This window comes from Dermacentor albipictus, chromosome 1, assembly GCF_038994185.2.
Source record: "Dermacentor albipictus isolate Rhodes 1998 colony chromosome 1, USDA_Dalb.pri_finalv2, whole genome shotgun sequence".
Lineage (NCBI taxonomy): Eukaryota > Metazoa > Arthropoda > Arachnida > Ixodida > Ixodidae > Dermacentor > Dermacentor albipictus.
Genome location: NC_091821.1, coordinates 302332751 through 302355862, shown reverse-complemented (window position 1 = coordinate 302355862; position 23112 = coordinate 302332751). Strand labels below are relative to the sequence as shown.

Genomic DNA, 23112 nt, shown 5'->3' with positions numbered 1-23112 from the left:
TGACGACACAAGTGCTGCCACGTGGGATGTCTTTGGCCCAGCTTTGTTCATTCGATGATCACTCAGTAGCATCCATTGCAGTAGACGACACTTCATCCGATACTCCTCTACCATCGCAGTCGACAAATTGTACCATCGCTGACTTACTGAAAATGATTGCCCCCGACTTGCCCTCCGAGCACGCTCGTGAACTCTACCGCGTTCTGTTTTCCTATCACGATATTTTTGACTTTAACGATCGTCCTTTGGCCCAAACTACAGCTGTCAAACATCGCATTAATACCGGCGATGCCCCTCCTATTCATCGCCGCCCGTATCGAGTGTCCCCAGCTGAGCGTCAAGTTATTCACTCAGAAGTTCGCAAAATGCTTGCCAAGAACATTATTGAACCGTCATGTAGTCCTTGGGCGTCACCGGTTGTGCTGGTAAAAAAGAAGGATGGCTCATGGCGCTTTTGCATGGATTATCGGCACCTTAACAGGGTTACCAAAAAGGACGTGTATCCCCTACCTCGGATTGATGACGCCCTTGACTGCCTCCACGGTGCTCGCTATTTCTCCTCTATTGACCTTCGCTCCGGCTATTGGCAGATTGCCGTGGACGATCTCGACCGCGAGAAGACTGCCTTTGTAACACCCGACGGTCTTTATCAATTCAAGGTGATGCCGTTCGGCCTATGTAACGCTCCTGCCACTTTTGAACGCACGATGGACTCCCTTCTTCACGGTTTCAAATGGTCCACGTGCTTGTGCTACTTGGACGACGTTATCGTATTCTCCCCAACGTTCGCTACGCACCTCGAGCGCCTCTCAGCAGTCCTGGACGTTTTTCGGCGAGCCGGTCTGCAACTCAACGCATCGAAGTGCCACTTCGGCCGTCGCCAGATTACCGTCCTTGGACATCTCGTTGACGCGAACGGAGTGCAACCGGACCCAGGCAAGATCCATGCTGTTGCGCACTTCCCTGTTCCGAAGTGTGTCAAGGATGTGCGCAGCTTCATCGGCCTTTGTTCGTACTTCCGCCGTTTCGTGAGGAATTTCGCCGCCATAGCACGACCACTCACCAACCTTTTGAAAAAAGACGCTCCTTTCCAGTGGGGCGATAACGAGGCCTCTGCATTCTCTCATCTAATCGACATTCTCACAACGCCTCCCGTTCTGGCCCATTTCGATCCTTCTGCGCCTACCGAAGTCCGTACTGATGCCAGCGGTCACGGAATTGGAGCAGTACTGGCACAACGCCAGCGTGGCCACGACAGTGTTATCGCTTACGCCAACAGGCTCCTCTCACCCGCGGAGCGCAACTATTCCATCACTGAGCGTGAGTGTCTGGCCCTAGTTTGGGCGGTTGCGAAATTCCGCCCATACTTATATGGCCGATCCTTTTCCGTTGTCACAGACCATCACGCGCTTTGTTGGTTATGCTCATTGAAAGACCCTTCAGGAAGACTTGGTCGCTGGGCCTTACGCCTCCAAGAATATTCGTTCTCTGTCACCTACAAATCTGGCCGACTACACAAGGACGCTGACTGCCTGTCTCGCTACCCGGTAGACGAGCCTGACGACGCCGACAGTAGTACCGCCGACGGCATTTTCTCTGTGTCTGCCTTCGCTAACATCGCCGATGAGCAGTACCGAGACCTATCGCTGCGAGTACTCATCGAGCGTCTGCGCTCTACACCTACCGACGCATCCGTTCGCCGATATGTCCTCCAGGGCGGCATTCTGTACCGAAGGAGCTTCCTCCCTGATGGCCCTGATCTTCTTCTTGTCGTGCCACAACATCTACGACAGACTGTGCTCTTTGAGATGCATGACGCACCCACTGCAGGACATCTTGGGGTAACCCGCACGTACGACCGCGTCCGCCGCCGCTTCTATTGGCCTGGTCTCACTCGCTCCGTTCGACGCTATGTTGCTGCCTGTGATCCCTGCCAGCGTCGGAAGACACCTCAGGTGCTACCTGCCGGTCATCTCCAGCCGATCACCGTCCCTGTGGAACCGTTCTTTCGTGTTGGATTAGACCTGCTCGGTCCCTTTCCCACGTCATCCTCTGGGAACAAATGGGTAGCCGTCGCGACTGATTACGCCACCCGATACGCTATCACTCGGGCTCTCCCTACCAGCTGCGCCACTGACGTCGCGGACTTTCTCTTGCGTGACATTATCTTACTTCATGGCGCCCCGCGCCAGCTGCTTACTGACCGTGGTCGAAACTTCCTCTCGAAAGTTATCGCTGACATTGTGCGTTCCTGTTCCATTCAACACAAACTGACTACTTCATACCATCCTCAAACCAATGGCCTGACAGAGCGGTTAAACCGTACTCTTACCGATATGCTGGCCAAGTACGTTTCCAAGGACCACCACGACTGGGACATTGCCCTTCCTTACGTAACATTTGCGTACAATTCTTCCCGGCACGACACCGCCGGATTTTCTCCCTTTTATCTACTGTACGGTCGCGAACCTACCTTGCCCTTAGACACGGCACTTCCTCCTGCTGCGGTCTCAACAAGCGAGTATGCGCGCGACGCCATCGCCCTCGCCGACCATGCACGCCAGCTTGCCCGTGCTCGACTTACGGCCTCACAGACCACTCAGCAGTGTCAGTACAACGCCCGCCATCGTGACGTACAGTTTTCACCTGGTGCGCTCGTGCTCCTGTGGTCGCCCTCTCGTCACGTCGGACTTTCAGAGAAGCTTCTTTCGCGATACACAGGGCCCTACCGCGTGCTGCGCCAGGTGACACCTGTGACTTACGAAATTGCTCCTGTGGGCTCAACCTCGTCCTCTCCTGTGGCATCTAGTGATGTCGTACACGTCAGTAGGCTCAAGGCCTACTACACTGCTTCCGAGTCCGATCTTTAGTCGCTCCGGGACGGCGCTTTTGCAGCCGGGGGTAGTGCTACGGCACAATATGTGCGATCACGAAAGGCCAGCAGTGTGAAGACGACGACGACGGTTAGAAGCTTGCGCGGGCTGTCGCCTCTTGGCCAAGCGCAGCGTATTTTCCTTGTAAATATATTTGTACATAGCTTTTCGTCTGCGTCTTCCTACGTAACAATATTGAAAACAAGGAGCTCTTTAGACACAACCTAATTGGCTTTAGACAGGCGTTGTCCACACAGGACGCTATGCTTTTGCTTAAGAAAGCAATCTTTGGTAACCCTACTCGCGACGTGAGAGGGATCCTCGCACTGGACCTCTCCAAGGCCTTCGACAGGGTCACGCATAAACACATACTGACGGAGATTTCGTCCCTCAACCTGGGCCAGCGGTTTCATGATTACACCAGATCTTTCCTCGCGGATCGCAAGGCACACATCCGATTAGGCATGGTCACAGGAGGACCCTACGAACTAGGCACCTGCGGCACCCCGCAGGGCTCGGTCCTGTCCCCATTCTTATTTAATATAGCCATACACAAGCTCTCCACTCGCCTCGCTGCAATCCCAAACGTTGGTCACGCCATTTATGCGGATGATATCACGATCTGGGCACCGGGCGGATCGCTAGCCATGCTCGAACACTCGTTACAGAGCGCGTTGGAGGCTACTGAAGACTTCCTTTCAAACACGGGCCTTGAACTCTCCCCCGCTAAATCAGAGCTATTGTTATACCGCCAGTCCAGACAGGGGGTCAGAAACCTTGCGTCTCTGGAAACTCTGCCGATAGAAATTCGAGCTAAAAATGGGCATCCTATACCGAGGATGGACTCGGTCAAAATTCTAGGTATCCTCATTGATGCCAAGGGCTGTAACTCGACGGCCCGCAACAGGCTCACTGGACAGGCTAGTAATGTCCTAAGACTTGTAGCCCGCGTCTCAAATCGAAGAGGCGGTCTCAAAGAGGACAATTTGCTCAGAGCCTATCAAGCATTCTTCCTGAGTCATGTTATCTACATCGCGCCGTGCCTTAATTGGGGTAAAGCGGAAAAGGCCAAGCTCGATTCCCTAATTAGAACCGGCCTCAAGCGCGTGCTCGGCCTTCCGCAGTCCACAAGCACTGAGAAGCTGCTGGAGCTAGGACTCCATAACACCATCGATGAGCTAATAGAAGCTCACACAGCGGGTCAAATAATGAGACTTCCATCCACTAAGCCAGGGATCAAGATCTTAGAAGAAGCGGGAATCCAACCAAGACATGAACCGGCGACCAAAGTTAGCTTGATCCGGGAAACCAGAACTCGAATCATGGTTGAGCCCGTTCCGCGAAACATCCACCCAGTGCATAACGAGGGTAGGAGATTAGTGAGAGCCAAGTCCATCCTTAAAAAGATAAATCAGCAGAAACTAGATGCCCTCTTTGTCGATGCTGCCAGATATGACAATGGGGATAAGTTCGCTGTCTCGGTGGTAGACGCGGCAGGCAACCTGGTCAATGTAGCCTCTGTTTATACGAAGTTTGCCCATGTGGCGGAGGAAGCGGCGATCGCTCTGGCTTTTCACAGCTCAAACGTTCCCGCTATCATCTTCTCGGACTCGCGCACGGCGGTTAGATCCTTCTCGTCCGCTCTCGTATCTGAACAGGCGAACAGTATTTTGCCTAAAGCACTTCAAAGGACTAGGGCAAGCAGCGAAGGATACCACATCTCGTGGTTCCCAGCCCATCTAGATAGCTCAGTTAACCCGCTTGGATGTAATCCTAACGAGCAGGCCCACCGGAGAGCGCGTGATTTCACGTACCGCGCTGTCGCGGGTAGCCAGGCTCGTAACGAGGTCAACATCCGCAAAGATCCATTATGTACTTTCCACGAAAATGTTTCCCATTATCGACTGGGCAGGAAGACATTTCCAACCCCTCACCCTAAATTGAACAAACCTCAGGCTAGCACACTCAGACTTCTGCAAACCCGTTCCTATCCCACTCCTCGGTCTCTTAACAGGATAGATCCTGCCCACTCACAGTCGTGCCCCAAATGTGATCATGACTCATGCCCTTTTGAACACATGCTCTGGCTGTGCCCAGCCCTTAACGCCTCTCCACCCATCACGAAAGAACAATGGCAGGAATCGCTCAAGAGCAGCAATATCCACATGCAACTCCAGGCTGTCCAGAGGGCCCACGATATTGCGTCGGAACTTCATCTCCCGGTCCCATCGTGGGTGGCGCCACCGACTTATCTTCTGGGGCCTTCGGTTTTAGCTCCCCAAGATCTCAGTCCCTCAGGACTCAAATAAAGTTCTTGTCATGTCATGTCATGTGGCAGCGGGAATTGCCTGCGCCCAAGCTGACAGTGTTTAACTATTTCATTAAAAGAGAGTAGAGGATCAGGGTTATGCTCACAATCCCGACTGCTTAGCGTATCAGGACCATTGCGGAATGTTAGACCTCGCGCCTGGTCATGAACTAGCTCATCCGGGTTGGGTTTGCTGGAATGTACAGTCACGTGCAATATGAATTGCAACACCGGTGCCCGTGGTCGAAGGGGTTCCAAGGCTGTACGGCTGTGCAGACACATGGTAAGTTCCAGACCGAAACACAGCTTCAATTAGTGGTGTCTATTAAACTGCTATTTCGAATGTCAGAGCTGCTGCGCAGCCGTGGAGCCCCTTCAACAACGAACAAGAGTGTTGCAAGTCATATTGCATGCGACTGTACATTGGATTCCATGTGCGCGGGGAACCATGCGATAGTGTGAACAACATCAGGCGGTCTTTGCTTGATTGTAGCCGCCGCCTCTTTCGAGATTAGGCCAGATAGAAAGGCTCGTATGGCTGATCTCGAGTCAGTGTAGATGCAAGGCCGCGAGGGGTCATTCATAGCTAGCGCGATGGCAGCCTGTTCAGCCGCCGCTACCGTGGTGTGTCTTACCGAAGCTGGATTAAGAATTTTCCCATGAGGATCAGCTACAACAGCTACAAATGAATCTGTGCGCCCATACTGGGCAGCATCTACATAGGTGATTAATTGCAGGTTTTTGTCCGTAAAGTCAATGAGAGAGCGGGCTCGTGCCTTGCGTCTAGCTGCATTATATTGGGGGTGTACATTCCGAAGGAAAGGGCTAACTTGAAAGGTTGCTCTAACGGTGTGAGAGAGCATGATGGCATTCTCGTCGACTGCCAAGGGGGCTAGACCTGTGGGCATTAATATTCTTCTGCCTGCCTTCGAAGACGAGAGGCGGACGGTTTGTGCCGTTCTTTGTGCTTCGATTATTTACCTCCGTCAGGGTATTGTGAACCCCTAATTGTAAGAGCTTCTCCGTGCTGGTGCTAGTGGGAATTCCCAGTATGTGTTTAGTGCTTTTCCTCATCAACGCATCAATTTTGGCATCCTCCGAGCGGGACAAATTGAGCGCCGATGCTACGTAGTTTATGTCTCATCAGGAACGCATGATACAGCCTAAGAAGCTTGCTTTCACTGAGGCCGCCTCTGTGGTTCGAGACTCTTGTGATTAATCGGAGCATGTTTTCCGTTCTTGCCTTGACGCGGACAACAGTTTGATTGTTGCTTCCCTTTGCATTTAGGATCAGACCTAGAATCCTGACCAATTCGACTCTAGGGATCATCTGACCAGATTCTGCGTGTAGGTAAATAGGAATCTGTTCGAGAGGGGTAGAGTGCCCCTTGCCCCTGCGATCCGGTCTGTAAAGCAGTAGTTCTGACATTTAGGGTGATAGACAGAGTCCCGTCCCTTTTAAGTACTCTTCCGTAATATCCAAGGCCTCCTGAAGGGCACGCTCCACGGCCGCCTCGGACCCCCCCCCCCCCCCCCGTTTTAAACGGTGATGTCGTCCGCATAGAGCGCATGATTCGCGACCTCGACCCTAGCCAGTCTTTCCGAGAGGCTCTTTCATCGCTATATTGAAAAGGAGGGGTGATATTACTGCACCCTGCGGAGTGCCCTTAGCCCCTAACTTGAACTAGTCGGATCTTAGTTGACCTATTTTAATAGTGGCTTTACGGTCCCTTAAGAAAGAGCTGACGTAAGCGTGAAAGCGTTTCCCAAAGTTTAGGTGCGAGATGGATTCCAGAATGAATCTGTGTGTGATGGTGTCAAAGGCTTTGGCGAGATCTAACGCTAAAATCAAGTTCAAGTTCAAGTTCAAGTTTATTCTTCTAGTACAGACTAGAAACGTCCTCCCGGGCTAAAAGCTGACTGGACCCAGGAGGCGTTATACATGGCAACGCGATAACAATAACTTTTTAGTACAAAAAACGTAAGCAGAAGTTTACTAAACATAAACTAAACATAAAATTGAAAAAACTGAGTTACATGCTTATGAATGGATATGTAAAAAAAAAGATGCCTTTTTTTTTATACAAGTAAACAAATAGGCAAACAAGAAAAAACATAGACATTTATATGCATCGTTATACATGAATATATGTGTTATAGGTTAACGAAATACATCTTCAACTCTTTACGAGAGAATTTATTAGCGTGAACATGATTATTTAGCATTTTCGGCAAATCTGCAATGCCTCTGACATCCCTGGTGTTCACGTCGATTACCTGCCTTTTGATGAGAAGCATGACGTCTTGCGCGGATAGAGAGGGCCTGAAGCCTACCATGTTATACGGGAACAGTTCTCGTTCCTCGATGTATCTCGTTACTCTCTCATGGAAGACGTGCTCAGCCACCTTGCCCACGCAGGACGTGAGCGAGATTGGTCTAAGGTTCTCGGGTGTCAGTGTTTTACCTGCTTTCGGGATAAGCACAACAGAGGCCGTTTTCCAGTCCTGTGGGACCCAGCCAGTTTCCCACGTGCGGTTTATCTGTTCCGTAAGCTTCTCAATTGATTTATCATCGAGGTTACGCAGGAGTCTGTTGGAGATGCCATCCGGCCCGGGCGCCGAGCGGCCGTTTAGCTCGTGTAGCACCTTTCTGACTTCCGCTTTAGTCACCGGGGCATCAAGCTCCTCCATGGGTTGTCAGATTCGTCGGACGATCCTACCGCTTTCAACCAGATGTAGGAGTCGTCGGAGTATCTCGCCGCTGCCACCATTTGAAGGAGTCGAAGGTCGTAGAGAGGAACTCGGTGAACAGGATTTATTGGCAGTATTTACATATTAAGCATTTTAAGACAAGACACATTGGCAGTCTAGCGAGTCCGCAAAACTAACATACAGCAAACAGTTTACGAGCACACAGCTCATGCACTACTACATTTCGAGCATGACCACGAGCATTCAGCTCCCGACGACGAGCACGACACGAGCACGCTCTAGCAGCCGGCAAACGCTGCTTATAAGCTCTCCGCTTGACGTCATAGTTCGACGTCATCGTTCGGCGTCCACTCTTCGAGGCCCACGTGGTCGGAGTCCCAGTGGATGGAAACGTTCGTCCAGTCATTGTAAACTTGCCGCTGCCCCGCAGTACGGCCCACACACACAAAGGCACACACATTCCGAGTGTCCGGAGCCGACGTCAGAGGGCTTCGTAGAACTGTGCTCCGTGCCGGGTGGCGCGGCGGAGTACCACATTCCTGAGCTGACCGCGCGCCACGTGGCTGCCGGTCATCCGCAGTTCTCTGAAGGGCTCCCCGTCTGGTGAGCTTGGAACACGTGCAGCGGGCTGAAAGGTGGCACGATGCCACCCCGTACGGCCATTCCTAACAGGGTTCGCCTGTATACTCTGGGTAGTCCTCGCTCCCCGTGGGGCCTACTGGGAGATACCTGTCCTTTAGGCTCTGAAGTACGTTTACATCTGTTAGCCCCTTTCCTTTAAGATCATGAATTATTCTATCAACAGCTAGGGCCTGATTGCTTTTGGATTGGGAGTCATCTAACAGTTGCTTCAGGAGGTTCCATTTGCCTTCCGTACGCATCTGTCCGTCAACTGCCGAGCAAACCTCGTTCCATTGCTGCTTGCTCAACTCTTGGCAATACGCTTCGATTTCACGATTTAACATCGCTACTTTCTTACGCAGCCTCCGATTGAGCCTCTGCGTTTGCCACCTGGCGAGTAAGGAGTTTTTGGCCTCTACCAGGTGCGCGAAGTGCGCATTCATCCTGTTTACTTTTAAATCAGTTTCGACTGTTTTAGTAACAGCCTTGACGTCCTCTTTGATTCTCCTTAAGAGGTCTTCGAAGGACTCGTAGTCCTCAAGTCCTCTCCCCGGCGTTTACGGAAGGCGTCCCAGTCTACTACGGTTAACGCCCTAAGGGGGCTGCGGCAACTTCCAGAGAAATCTCCACAATAAAATGGTCACTTCCCAGGTTTTCTTGCTTATTGTGCCAACTAACAGAGGTGGCATTCTTAACGAAGGCCAGATCCGGCGTGGTGTCCCGCGAGACTGAATTACCGATGCGCGTGGGAAACTGTGAATCCGTAACTAGCTCTAATGAGCAGTTTGTAACAGCTTGAAGTAGATTTATTCCTTTAGGAGAGTGTCTCACATAATCCCACGCCTGATGCGCCGCGTTAAAGTATCCAGCTACCACAAGTGGAGCATCCTTTGCTTTCGCCGCCGCCTTGGCTATAATCGACAAGAATGCCCGGTGACGGTCTCTCGGGGAACTGTAAATCTTTAAAATGAAAACGCTGTTTTTAAGCTAGCTGCTGGGAATGATTTCGATAAGCATTACCTTCGCCTTCGTGTTGCCCAGCTGCAATTTGTGCTCTTGAAAGGAACACTTCTTTGCAACTAGGACCGCCAGGCCGAGTTTGCCCTCTCCGGTTGCCGAGATAGCTCGGTAACCTGGAAATGACGAAATTTCAGTTCTAGTTTTCTGTAGTAAGATAACATGTGGTTTGTTCGACTGTGTCGCGGTAAATTGCTGCAGTGGGGCCTTTCGCCTCTGAAAACTGGCCCAATTCCACTGCCATATGATAAATTCTTTACTGTAGCCCGCCATTGTTAAGGTTTGAGAGGGCCTCTAGGACGCTACCTGTAGCTTCTCTAGCTGCCGCTGGAGCGACTTCCATACTCACTGGTTCAGCGCGCTTAGTTTGCACGTTTTCTAGAACTTGTACTCTAAGGAGCAGCATTTGATTGCCCTTGATCAATTCATTCACGGACTTTTGTAAACGGTCCAGCGAGCGTTGCATCGCTGCCTCCGTCGTGGCAGTTTCTTCGGCTGCCTTTCCTGCGAGGACGCCTACGTTTAGCAGTACGCGCCTGCGCTTCTCCGTTTGCCGAAGAGGACTCATGCCTTTGTTGTAGGTTTGCTTGCCGAAAGGCCTCGAAATCGGCCTTCATCTTTTGAATTTCTGCCTTGAGGTTAGCGTTTTCTTGCAAGAGCTGTGTTACTCGGGGGCCTTCCCTATGCTCTGGCAATGTTACCTGCGTTACCTTTTTTGGCGCCTTGTCAGTCTTGGGCTTGACTCGGTCCGGCCATGAGGGTCCAGGTCCTTCCTGGATGCGTGCCCGGGATCGGGAACGCCCCTTAGAGCGGGAAGGTCCTCTGGAGTGGGAGCTGTTTCTGAAGCGAGGCCGGGGGCGCCCTCTGGAGAGGCTGCGTTGACGATCCGCTGGAGTCAGCGAACGCGCACGTCCAGGCGCGCTTGTCAAACTGGAGTCACGTGGACGAACTTCCTGGGCTGCCTGTGACATCCCGGCTCGCCTGCGCCGTCGTCGTCTTTGTCGTACTATGTAGGGCAGCTGGAATCGCTGCTTGCACTTGCGGTCCGCAGTGAGGTGGGACCCCCGCAGATGGAACACTTTGGCGTACACTGATGATCTTCGGCTGGGGAGGCTACACCGCATCCCCTGCATTTCTTCCTGCTTGGGTGCGGGCACACATAAGCTCGATGTCCCAAATCGCCATATTTGTAACACACTTCCACTTGTCTTCTGTATAGCGTGCAGGGCAGCATGCCCGCGCCACACATGAAGTAGTTCGGCACTCTCATACCTTCGAAGAGCACCACCACCATCGTAGTAGTCTTGATGCGTCTCACCTCGAGCGCTTTCGGGTTCCAACGCCGTTGGTTCACAATCATTGTTCGCAGCTGAGCATCGCTGAAGTCGTCGTCGACCCCGCGAACGACTCCCCTGCTTGTGTTGTCCGAGGCGGCTAAATAAGCTGCCACGTCGTACTTGCCTTCCCTGAGGTGCATCTGCTGAACGGACGCGTAGGCACACGCGTTCTTCCTCACCGGCGTAGAAACGACCAGAATGTTCTGAGCAGCGTTGGGGCAGATGATGTCTTCACCCACTTCGTCCGGACCTAAGGTCGCCGCCGTAGCCGCCGCCAACTACCCCACTGACTTCCCGCCCCTCGCCCCAGCGGCGCCCAAACCAGCCTCTAAGCCCACCCAGTCGACGTGGTCCCGCGGCCGCACCGGCGCTCCCTCGGCGTCCTCCTCGCCGCAGGTCGTCGCATTGCAGCAGGAAAACGCCTCCCTACGACAGCAGCTCACTGCACAAACCGCTCAACTTGCGGCACAGAAGAGCCAAATTGAATCCTTCCAAGCCCAAGTGCGAGCTCTTGAGGAAAAGCTCGAGGCAGCCATCACGCTCCCATCCTGTCTGCCCTCCTCAATCGCCTCCTCCTCTGACATGGATGTTCTGACTTCCGAAGGAGGCACTAGCAAACGCCGCAGACCCAACACCCCCCTTGCATCTCTCCACTTATCCGAAGAGGTCCAGGCAGCCATCAAGACGGCCCTGGCGGACCTCGAAAAACGGCTGGATAGCCGTTTCAACTTGATCTACCAGCTTCTCACGGCACAACAAGAAGGCCTCAACGCCATGCGCATGGACCTCACTGCTCATCCCCACGTCACGTCCTTCCAATCTCTCCAAGAGACGGTCGATAGCCTTCAAACTTCCATGCGCGCAACCATCCGAGCCAAGCCACCCCTCTACGTCCGCACCACCTCATCCTTTGCCACCCGACCTTCGCAAGCACCAGCCGAGGTAGACAGACAGACAGACAATGAACTTTATTTGATCCTGAGGAGCTTCAGCGGAGACCCCTATCGGGGACCCGCGGAAGCCGCTGGCCGCGTCCAAGTCGGGGCAGGAATACTGTGATGTTCCGCCCTTTCAATACCTTTTTCTTCCGCTACTAATCATGGCTGACCGCTCTGTCGTCACCGTTTGGCAGTGGAACTGCCGTGCTTTTCGCCCCAGGCATAACCACCTCCTTCTACACCTTCAACAACTGGACCCCTCGGTCTCTCCTGACGTCATCGTACTATAGGAGACTCACGCCACCATTTCCCTCTCGGGTTACGTCGCCCACGCCCAAGTAGCTCATCACCCTCTGCCCCATCCCGTCACGGCCATCCTCACTCGGCGGACGCTCACGGTCAATCGAGCGGATCTGCCCTTCCCTACGGTCTACCACGTCTTTATCGAGGTCCTACCTCAGCGACGTGAAGACCCCTCTCTTTTTATTCTCAATGTTTACACCCCCCACGCGTCACCAAAGACTTGTTGCTCGTTGCTCTGCTCCGTGCCGCTGCAGCGAGAGCAGCCAAATCCCCCCTCCTTGTTCACGGCGACTTCAACGTCAGGCATCCGGACTGGGGTTACTCCAAGGCCTATGGCCGCGGCACGAGGCTGTGGCAGCTTGCACACGACCTCCACGTCTCCCTGCTCACCGATCCCACGCAACCCACGCGCATCGGTAACAGCGTGTGCCGCGACACCACTCCGGACCCCAGCTTTTGCCGTTACGTGCACGACGCGCGCTGGTCCAATACACATCAGTCCCTGGGCAGCGACCACTACGTCCTCGCCATCGAAGCCCGTACTTCCCCATGCAAGCCGCGCCCACACACGACCCGCTATACGGATTGGGATGCGTTCCGAGCCTGCCGGCTGCATTCTGCCGCCCCCGACATCGAGGACCTTTCGATGTGGGCCGACCAGCTACTGGCGGATCTCGACGGGGTCACCGCCTCGATCCCCACCACGGAGGACCATCCGTCAATCGACTCCCGGCTCGCCCACCTGCACGGGCCTCACACGGGCCTCACACAGCCGCTCGCACGGGCCTCACCAACCGTTGGTATAAGCAACGTCACAACCGTCGCCTGCGCCGCCGCATCGCATACCTCGATCGCGAGATCGAGCATCACACCACTGTGCTCGCCCGCCAACAGTGGGAGCAGCTTTGCTCAGGGATCTCCGGTCAGTTGGGCTGCAAGCAATCCTGGCATCTCCTCCGCCACCTCCTCGACCCTGCTTCCGTCAAGTCAGTCGCTCGGCAACAATTACAACGCGTTGTCCGGGCCTACCCCGGCTACACACCGTCGCTGATAGCAGACCTGGCCGCCAAATACCTCCAGCTGCCACCCCCTGGCACCTCTTCTCTCCGTCTCGCGTCCTACTCCCGGGGCCCCCAACTCCGAACTAGACGCCGATATCAGGGAAGCTGAAGTCTACGCGGCGCTACACAAGCTCCGCACCACCTCCGCCCCCGGTCCATATCGCATTCCCTACAAACTTCTCCGAAATATTGATGCCCCTTCGGTCGTTGCCCTCACTTCGTTCCTGAATGAGTGCTGGCGCTCCGGCAACCTCCCCCAGTCGTGGAAACACGCTGGCGTGGCTTTTATTTCGAAGCCGGGCAAGAAACTCACAATCGAGAACCTCCGGCCCATTTCACTCGCTTCGTGCGTCGGCAAGCTCATGGAGCACGTCGTCCTAGCTCGCTTGCAAGGGTACACGGACGCTCCCCATCTCCTTCCCCACACCATGATTGGTTTCCGCACCCACCTCTCCACACAAGACGTCCTTTTGCAACACCACCATGACCTTCTCGATCCGCCCACCTTCTCGGATACTAAGGCTCTCCTTAGCCTCGACCTTCACAAGGCGTTCGACAACGTCTCCCATTTGGCTATTCTTACCGAACTCGCCGCCATCAACCCCGGCTCTCGCACCTACCACTACATTCGCTCCTTCCTCACGGCCCGCACGGCCGAAATCATCGTGGGAGATCTCTCGTCTCCCACGTATGCGCTTGGATCTCGTGGTACCCCTCAGGGCGCCGTCTTGTCGCCTTTCCTTTTCAATCTCGCCCTTCGCTCACTTCCCGACAAGCTCGACCGTATCCCCGATCTCAAACACACCCTGTATGCGGACGACGTAACTCTTTGGGCCACGTCTGGCTCCGACGGGCACATTGAGCAGACGTTGCAACGCGCAACTGACGTCGTCTCAAGTCACGTGCACGCGGCCGGTCTCGCTTTCTCGGCGGCCAAATCGGCCCTCCTCCTCATGCGGCCCCCCGACCGGCGTCGCCACAAGACGCCTCCCCCCGCCATCACGATTCACGCCAATTTCACTCCCGTTCCCGTCGTCTCGCATCTCCGGGTGCTCGGGCTGATCAAACCAAGTCAAACCGCCATAACGCTCCCACCATCGACCAGCTCTCGCTTTCGGTTCAGCAAACCGCGCGCATGCTCGCTCGTGTCCGAGCGCGGCGCATGGGCATGCGCGAACACGATCTCCTCCGCCTAGTCGACGCTTTCGTCGTTTCCCGTCTCACGTATGGCCTTCCTTATACTCGTGTTCTCAAACCGGAACGCGACAAGGTCGACGTCCTCATCCGCTGTGCATACAAGACTGCTCTCGGCCTTTTCCCCAACGCGTCCACTGCGCGTCTCCTCCGCCTAGGAGTCCACAACACGCTCGACGAACTGATCGAAGCTCACCGCACCGCTCTGGTGCAACGCCTTCATCTTTCGCCGACCCGTCGCAACATCCTCTCTTCCATCGGTCATCACACCTCTTTTCACCCGCCAGACCTGGTCTCACTACCGCACGCTCTTCGAGCAGCCTTTTCCATCAAGCCGCTACTCAAGAATATGCTCGCGGGACACCACGACGCCCGTCGCCAAGCCCGTGCGGCCATGCTTTACGCCAAGTACGCCGACCACCCGGCCATCGCCTACGTGGATGCGGCCCGATACGCCTCGCCCGGGGACGCCTTCGCAGTCGATCGTCTCCGTCTCGCCCTCCTCGGCACCCTAGGGGCCGACAATCACGGCCGCCACCGTTCGAACGCCCTACGTCGTCGAGGCTGAGGAGGCGGCCATCGCTTTAGCCACCACCTCGACCGACGCCAGCGTCATACTCTCCGACTCCAAGCACGCCATCTCCAATTTCGCCCATGGTCTCGTCTCGCCTACCACCTTACGGCTCTTTCGCCCACTCCTGCTGGAGGACGAACCGGGTCACATTGAACTGGTCTGGGTCCCCGCCCACTCGGGTCACCCAGGCAACGAGTCGGCTCACCAACACGCTCGAGGATTCGTCGACTGAGCGGTGGGCCCCTCCGCGTCGGACGCCCCGGTGCCGGAGCCCCTGCTCACCTACCACGACATTACCCAGCACTATCGCCTCGAACGGTACGCCTACCCACCCCCACATGTCAGTCTTCCCAAGCGGTCCTAGATCGCCTGGCGTCGCCTCCAGACCCGCACCTTTCCGTGCCCCCTAGTGTATTCGCACATCCACCCTGGTGTCATTTATCCACGCTGCTGCCTGTGCGGCGACGTTGCCTCCTTGAACCACATCCTCTGGGGCTGCCCGAAAGAACCCCCCTCCCCCCCGCCCGCCGACCTCGTCTCGCCACCCCCCACCGACGAACAATGGGAGGCCCTTCTCTCCAGCACCGACCGAGACATCCAAACACGGGTCCTGGCACGAGCTGAAGACGCCATCGTGAAGCACAACCGGGAAGCCTACGTAGCTTAGCCTTCCTTATCCCTTACCCGTTCAAATAATAAAGTTGACACTCACTCACTCACTCACTCACTCACTCACTCACTCACTCACTCACTCACTCACTCACTCACTCACTCACTCACTCACTCACTCACTCACTCACTCACTCACTCACTCACTCACTCACTCACTCACTCACTCACTCACTCACTCACTCACTCACTCACTCACTCACTCACTCACTCACTCACTCACTCACTCACTCACTCACTCACTCACTCACTTGTCGGTATGCGTTTATTTGCTGGGAAAATGTCGGAGCTATTAACGAAGAAAATGAAGGGCACTGCTTCCCTTATTGGCAACGGCGGTGTTTGCGTAGCGCACGAAAGTACAGGAAAGGAAGGACAGAGACGAGTGAAGAGCGCCAACTTCCTCCGTCTCTGTCTTTCTTACATTCTACGCGAACACCCCCGTTACGAACCACGACCAACTCGCCCAAGCGCTCATTTCCTTACTGCGTTTCGTGTCCACAGCGCTGAGGCTAGTTGTTCCTCCTAACTTTAATCAAGCTGATTACGGTAAGGCATTACAGTGTACTATAACAGTTATGGCAAGGCGCACACTTGTAACGCTGCTTAATTTATAACTGTTCACTAAAACGTGCAGGTGCATTAACGCAGCTCCCAATTCGCACAGCCTATTGGCTCCATTTCCCGCTCTTTGTCGCCCTTGTACGCCGGGGTAGCACAGCGACTGTAGGGCGTCGCGCTCGACAGCCTCGTGTTGCGGGGGGATCGATCCTTGCCCCAAAGAGACGCTCTTAGACACTTAGGTGCGCTTTAAGGAACCCCCGGTGGCCCAAATTGATCTGACGAACGCAAAATGATATGGAATGTTACGATATGCTAGCCATTAGCCGGCATAACGTAGTAACTCAATTCGCTCGGGCACAGACAAAAGAATGGCTTGTTGGGCGAGTTGGTACACGGTGCTATGTAAGGGAGTGCCAGCAAGCAGTACAAAAACAAGAAAGAAAAAAAAGCACGAGGAAGACAAAGACAGAGGAAGGGCTTTCCTGCTTGGGTTGCGCCATTTTACTAAGGAGCAAGAACTTTCCCTGTTTTGGCACCCTTCCTTCCCGCACCTGGCTTTCTGTTACTTCCTATGTTCCTCGTGCTTTTTAAAGCGAAGCTTTGTTTGCCTCTACGACTTTGAACTGCTGTTGCTTCCTTGCACGCCGCGTCGGGAGCTGGTTCAGAGAGTGTGAATACATGGCAGGAGCGAGACAGAAAGTAAAGTCGACGCGAGAAACTCGTTTGGATCTTTCCATCGCGTCGCACGTGCACAATGCGCTCTGGAGCTCCCTGGGTGTCGCCACTTTGGCCTCTTGACGACGTAATTATCCGTGACCCATCTAAAGAGCGTTGCAGGAACTGTAGCGCTTGCCTTTCTGCCAACGAGTAAATCCAGAGGGGAGGTAGGGTAGAACAGTAGAGATGAGGAGGCAGAGAGTGGGCGGAACCAGTGCAGTCGCGAAACGAGTGAATTGCAGTTTCGCAGTTCCCATACAAGGGGAGAGGGTGGGAGAGAGTGAAGACGTGAGAAGGCAAGGAAACAGAGGTTGCGGGCAATTTGGTTGCACGGTGCGGCACGCTCTTGCTATTTCTGTAAAATAAACACCGTGCAAATTTGTCAAGCAGACAACTGACGCAGGAAGTGCGGACGCAATGTCACATTGAAACGTCGTAGGGTCTATTCGACACTATGGAAGTGGTCACACGTCTTATCAACACTTCTGTGACGGCAGTGCTCGATGCCGCGGGTTCAGTCCCGACCGCCGCATTTCGATGGGAATACGCCAGTGCACCACTTGGATTTAGGTGCACGCTAGAGAACGTCAGGGTGGTGCACGCAAGGTAACGTTGAACGTCAACTCACCGCTATCGTATTGGACTAAACGCTGAAGAAATTACAGGTTCACCGTCAACATCACCGCTAGTGATCGTCGATCAAAGCAAACAGCATAGAAAGCTTCGCTTACAACGATTCTCACTGTGCGTGGGATCCGCATATTTTCTGGTATCTTTCATGCTTGCGGGTATTTTCGTACGAAGCACGAGAATAATTTTGGTTTTAGGAGTGAACGAGGCCTCTGAAAAAGTTGGCACGCGCCTTCTCCGCAGAGTCGTCCGGCCTGTCCGCTGCACCTGGCCATCTTCAGCACACGCTCGGACCGCCTGCTGGAGCGCATCGAGACCCTGCGCTTGGAACCCGCTACGGTACGTATGCCCGCCGCGAATAATATGTAGGGGGCCTACACACGCTGCTTCTTGCGGACGTGTATCACACACCTCGCAATGCCTCGCGAACCACATACGCGTTGCATTAAGGTCTTATGATATTTTCAGCACCTTGATTTGGGACAGTTGTTTTAGGTTTGGGTCAGTGTTCAGCGCTGAGGGCGAGGAGGAAAAGTACACGCGGGACATGACGTGCGCTGGACTTCCCACGCCTTTATTTTAAACAGTAGGCTTTTTAGACAGACCAGCCAGTGTTTCAACGACGGGGCACGACAGCACAATAATGAACTTGTAAAAGTGTCCGGAAGCAACTTGGCTGAGGAATGAAAGCACACTACAAGAAAGTGCGCTCGTATACGTGTGTTTGCTGACACATTTATTTAAGCAAAAGAAAAACTAAGACAGAACGGGAAATAGTTTAAACGCATCTGAATAGTTGAAACTTGGTTATCTGAAAACACGTCTCAAACATCTCCACTCCTGGCTATCACCTGGAGCTCGCTTGTAGGTGAAGCTTATCATCATGTACTACAAGTAACGAAATTGTATATAGGGGTGTAGCCCTTTACGTAAGAAATAACGTAACAAACAGAGCTAGAACAGACATAGTTTTTAAATCGACATAGCGCGAAGTACTCGTTATTGAAATAGCACCAGGTAAAGCAGCCAGAAGCCTTGTACCTCATAAAAGTAAGCGCACATTAGTAGGCGTCGTCCAGGTCACCGCAAAACAACAAAAATGAGTTGCTATCCGAATTAGATAAGTGACTTGATAAGAACAGTAACAATACTACTCGGATTACTCTATTGGATATCGACATTGAAATTTATTGAACTGACATTTATACCTACACAGACTTACTAACAAACTACGGATTACGACAATAATTCAGGTTACCACCACGCATTACTAACCCAAGACAGAGCATAATGGATCACGTAATCACAAACATATCGGACACCAAATTTTAAGTCGAACATTAGCATAGGACGTTCCTGATCGCATTCCTATTTTTGCAGCTATCGTATCAAGCATAGTCAGTTATCTACTCAGCAGAAGCGTGTAGCATTCACTTGTGACGTCATTCCTGATGCCCTAGTGAAAGAAAATTGGCACTCTGTACGTTCGGTAGACAAAACTGACAATAAATATCAACAGTTCACGAAAATATTTAATAGATGTAAAAAACTAGGTGAATGTGTTTCAACGGTATCCCGTAGAAACGTAAAGCGAAAATCATGGCTAACAACTGGCATTCTAAAGTCAATGCATCAAAAATACAACATTTATAGGAAACGAAAGCGAAAACCCCAGAGCGTCAATTTAGAAAACAACTATAGGACATACAAGAAAAAGCTTGAAAGCCTAATCACTGTTTCTAAGCGAAATCATTTTAATGCTAAAAATAAACAAGCACATGGCGACTCAACATGGAAAGTGATATAAGCGCCGTGCTAACACGTGTAACACAAACAGTATATGTGGAATCTCGGTAGATGACACGATACATCACAATACATCGCATACATCACAATCAGACATGGTCACAACAACTAACGCTTTCAGTTCTCTCTTTCTTAAGCCTGCTGACCCTCATGAGGTCAACAACATAATCCTCTCTTTAGGAAATAGTTGATCGACCAGTCTATACTTGGTGTCTGTATCTCTGCTAAAACATTGTTCGATTATTATATGCGAGCCCCTGTCATTAACGAAATGCTCGTAAACAAACCGTGCTATCATTCCTACATGACAAGCACAAAGAACGCATCCACGTTTACACGGATGGTTCTGTCTCCTCTAAACGTTCAACTGGAGCAGTGGTAATTCCCGCAGAGTCTGTCACCGTCAAGTTCAAGACGTCTCACATTACATCATCGACGGCTGCAGAACTCGCAGCTATCTGTGCTGCTCTGGAGTCTATTGGTCACAAATCATGACATTCATGGTCCATCTTATGCGACTCGAAGGCAGCTCTCCAGTGTCTGATGTCCCCTTTCAATCACGGACCAAATGTGCAACTAGTCGCAGACATCCGACTACTCCACCATCACGCAATCAACAAGGGGCACAACACCATCTACCAGTGGATACCGGGTCACTGCGGAATTTCGGGAAATCACGGTGCGGATGACGCCTCCTGATCGGCCCTCGATGGTGCCCATGTTATACCAATACCACTGTCACGAATAGATGCACCCACGAGTCTTCGCTCCCTCCCCCGCGAGCTTACGCAGAATCTGTGGAATACCAGTGAATTGACGAACGCACGTCTCCACAGATGGGATCCACGTCTGCAACTCCGCCTACCACCGGGGTTACCACGAGCGGAAGCAACACTTCTGTGCCGCCTGTGGCTCGGCGTGGCATTCACGAATTCCTATTCATTCCGCATTGGAATGGCCGACAGCCCTACTTGTGACACCTGCGGCTGCGAGGAGACGATTGAGCACCTCCTTTGTGACTGTCCCCGTTACACAGTGCCAAGAAAAGTGCTCGTGACCGCGCTCGAAAAACTGGACAATCGCCCCTTTACAGACGAAAAAGCTCTAGGACACTGGTTCAGACGGGCTTCGGCACTCAAGGCCTTAAGGGCATTGCTGAAGTTTTTAAGGACATGCGAATCGTGCTATTGTCTTTGAGTGTTGTAGCGCGTAGTATCGCGTTACTGTGTAAATTTTCCGATTTCCTTTCTTTTCCTCTTCTTCTCCTTCTTTCTCCTTTTATTGCCTTTACCCCTTTCACCAGCACAGGGTAGCCAGCGGGTACTTATACAGGCTAACCTCCCTGTCTTTCCTCCTCTTTGTCTCCCCCCCCCCCCTCCTCCTTCGTTTCGGGGTCGTTTCCTACGCTACTACAAATGTCCAAAGGCGGTGCCAGTGTGTAAGAAAGGGCAAATGTCCACTTACCGACCAACATCCGCATTGTCCCCGTTTTCTAAGGTTGTTGAGAAAGTAGTGCTAGCCCGATTTGAGAAGCTTTTCACAGCGCACAACGTTTATGCTAAAGATCAATATGGATGTAGCATAAAAAGTCGACTGAGACAGCGTTAATTAACAATGTGGAAAAACTAAAATAAGCTTACAAAGAAAATGATTAACCATGGGCATTTTCATGAACCTAACCAAGGCTTTTGATCTCGTGAACCACGACATATTACTAAAAAAACTTGAAAAGTGTGGTATTCGGGGACCACCCTTACGCCTCATTAGCACATGTTTGAGAAAGCGGCAACAGTACGTACTGGTTAACAATATGTCGTCATCCCAAATGGCAACTAAGAGCGGAATTCCCCTGGGATCCATATTAGGCTCTTTTCTTTTTGCAGCATACATCAACACTCTACCCGACTATCTCTCAGAAGACTGCATTTTATACGCGGACGATACGAATATCTTCCTGGCAGCTGGTGCGGAAACAGATCGTTGCAAAAAAAGGCAACGACGTCCTGCCATCCACGCTCCGTTCCGTGCACCGGGTGTGGAGGCTGGGGATACCTTTTGCAGTGTTCGTTAGCACTTGCGAACAGTTGGGTGTCTTTTGACCGATTTTCGCGAAAGTGTTCTTTATATAAGGTCAGTTCTAAACGAAAATAAGAATGTACCCTTAGAAACAGAGAAGCAATGCGCTCATTTGGCTGCGTTGTTAATTTGCTTTTCGTGGTTTCTCTTATTTGCATCCCCTCGCGGCAGCGTCACGCGCGTGCTCGCGCGACCAAACGCCGCTGGCGAAGCATCGAGTGAGAAAATTTGGAGACCGCACTACTTGCGCAGCTTTCAGAGCGTTGCACCTGATGTGTGAAACGGAGTATAACTGGCTTCAATGAGTGTCTTCGGGCATGCACAAACAAAAGTAACCATATAATTTCCGCTGCAAGAAACGGCCGAATAATGAACACTAAATCATTAAACCTCAACAACTCTTCTTTACAAAGGGTTAACAAAACCAAGTTTTTAGGCGTCTACGTCGACAATCAAATGAAGTGGCATAAACATATCCATGAAACTACACTAACCATCTATAAGCTACATTACATTCTTGCTTTGAACACACTCCGTACTGCTTTTGTCAGTTTTATACATTTGAATATTACGTACGCTATTACCATATACGGACTCACGTACCCTACCATATTATTGTCAATTATTGCAGCACAAAACGCAGCACTTGGAGGTATTCTCTCTCTAAAAAGATCCAACTCAATCACACTCGCGTGCCCATTACTTAATATACTACCCGGGAAACATTGCATTGATTATTACGCTCTTGTTTAGCTTACAAAAACATGCACAAAATTAATTAATTAATTAATTAATTAATTAATTTATAACAACACCCTCAGAGCCAACAGGGGAGTTACAGAGGGGCTGGGTGGAAGAGCAAAAACAAACAAGCAAACAAAACAAACAAAAAAGCACGAGCAAAAAGCAAGAATCATAATGCAGATGCATGTTCAATGATATGCATGGTGGTGGCTGCCTTGAAGGATGTCGTGTCTTCAATGCAGGCAGTAAGCGGCGGAAGACTGCGCTAGTCTTGGGTAAGAAAGAATTAAAAAGCACATTCGTTTCGCAGCTAGGGATGGCAACTTTGTGCGGATGATCAACACGTGACGATACGTATGACGGGATTGAAGAAAAAAAACCCTGTTTTAGTGTCTGGTCATGAGTGAAAATGCTGTGGAAAAGAGTATATTATACTATCTCCTTGTGCAAAAATTAATGATCAGAATACCGCCTGCCCATTACGATCAGTCACCTCCCGCACTAATTATGCATCGTTTACATTCTCGCATGTCGCATCGCAGCTCTGGAATAAATTACCAACAGATCTAACAGCACAACAGCCATTTATGAGCCACAGTTAACTAACCTTCATTCTTTTATGCTCGCGTCACCTGTTTAATGGCTATGTACCATATTTGTGCTGTCTTACGCATCGTTGTTCTTTTTTTCCTCACGCGCTCTAGTGCTCGTATAACAGCACATAGCATATAGGGCCCCCTTCGCCATTCCTGCGAGAGCTACAGGGCCCCACGTTTACGCTGTGCACCATGTACGTGCCTTCGTGTGATCAATGAGGAACTTGAAGCTCTATTATACGGGGTGACAATTTTTAAGCCTTGTGAAAACATCGCCTGTGGGAGATAGCATAGTTCTTGTCCTTGAGCTGGACTATTGGAACAGGCGGCCATATTACCAGCACGATAAATGCAAACGCATATTCAACTAAT

General features: G+C 52.0%; 1 protein-coding gene across 4 annotated transcripts in view; it reads left to right on the top strand.

The window, feature by feature from the left end:
- Nucleotides 1–23112, top strand: part of LOC135920894 (retinol dehydrogenase 12-like) — a 271490-nt gene that overhangs the window by 5195 nt on the left and 243183 nt on the right. For all 4 annotated transcript variants that reach the window (XM_065455154.1, XM_065455152.1, XM_070531485.1 and 1 more), the window contains exon 2: nt 17762–17857. In XM_065455154.1, coding sequence (XP_065311226.1) covers nt 17762–17857 — 96 coding nt within the window. The remainder of the gene's footprint in view (nt 1–17761; nt 17858–23112) is intronic.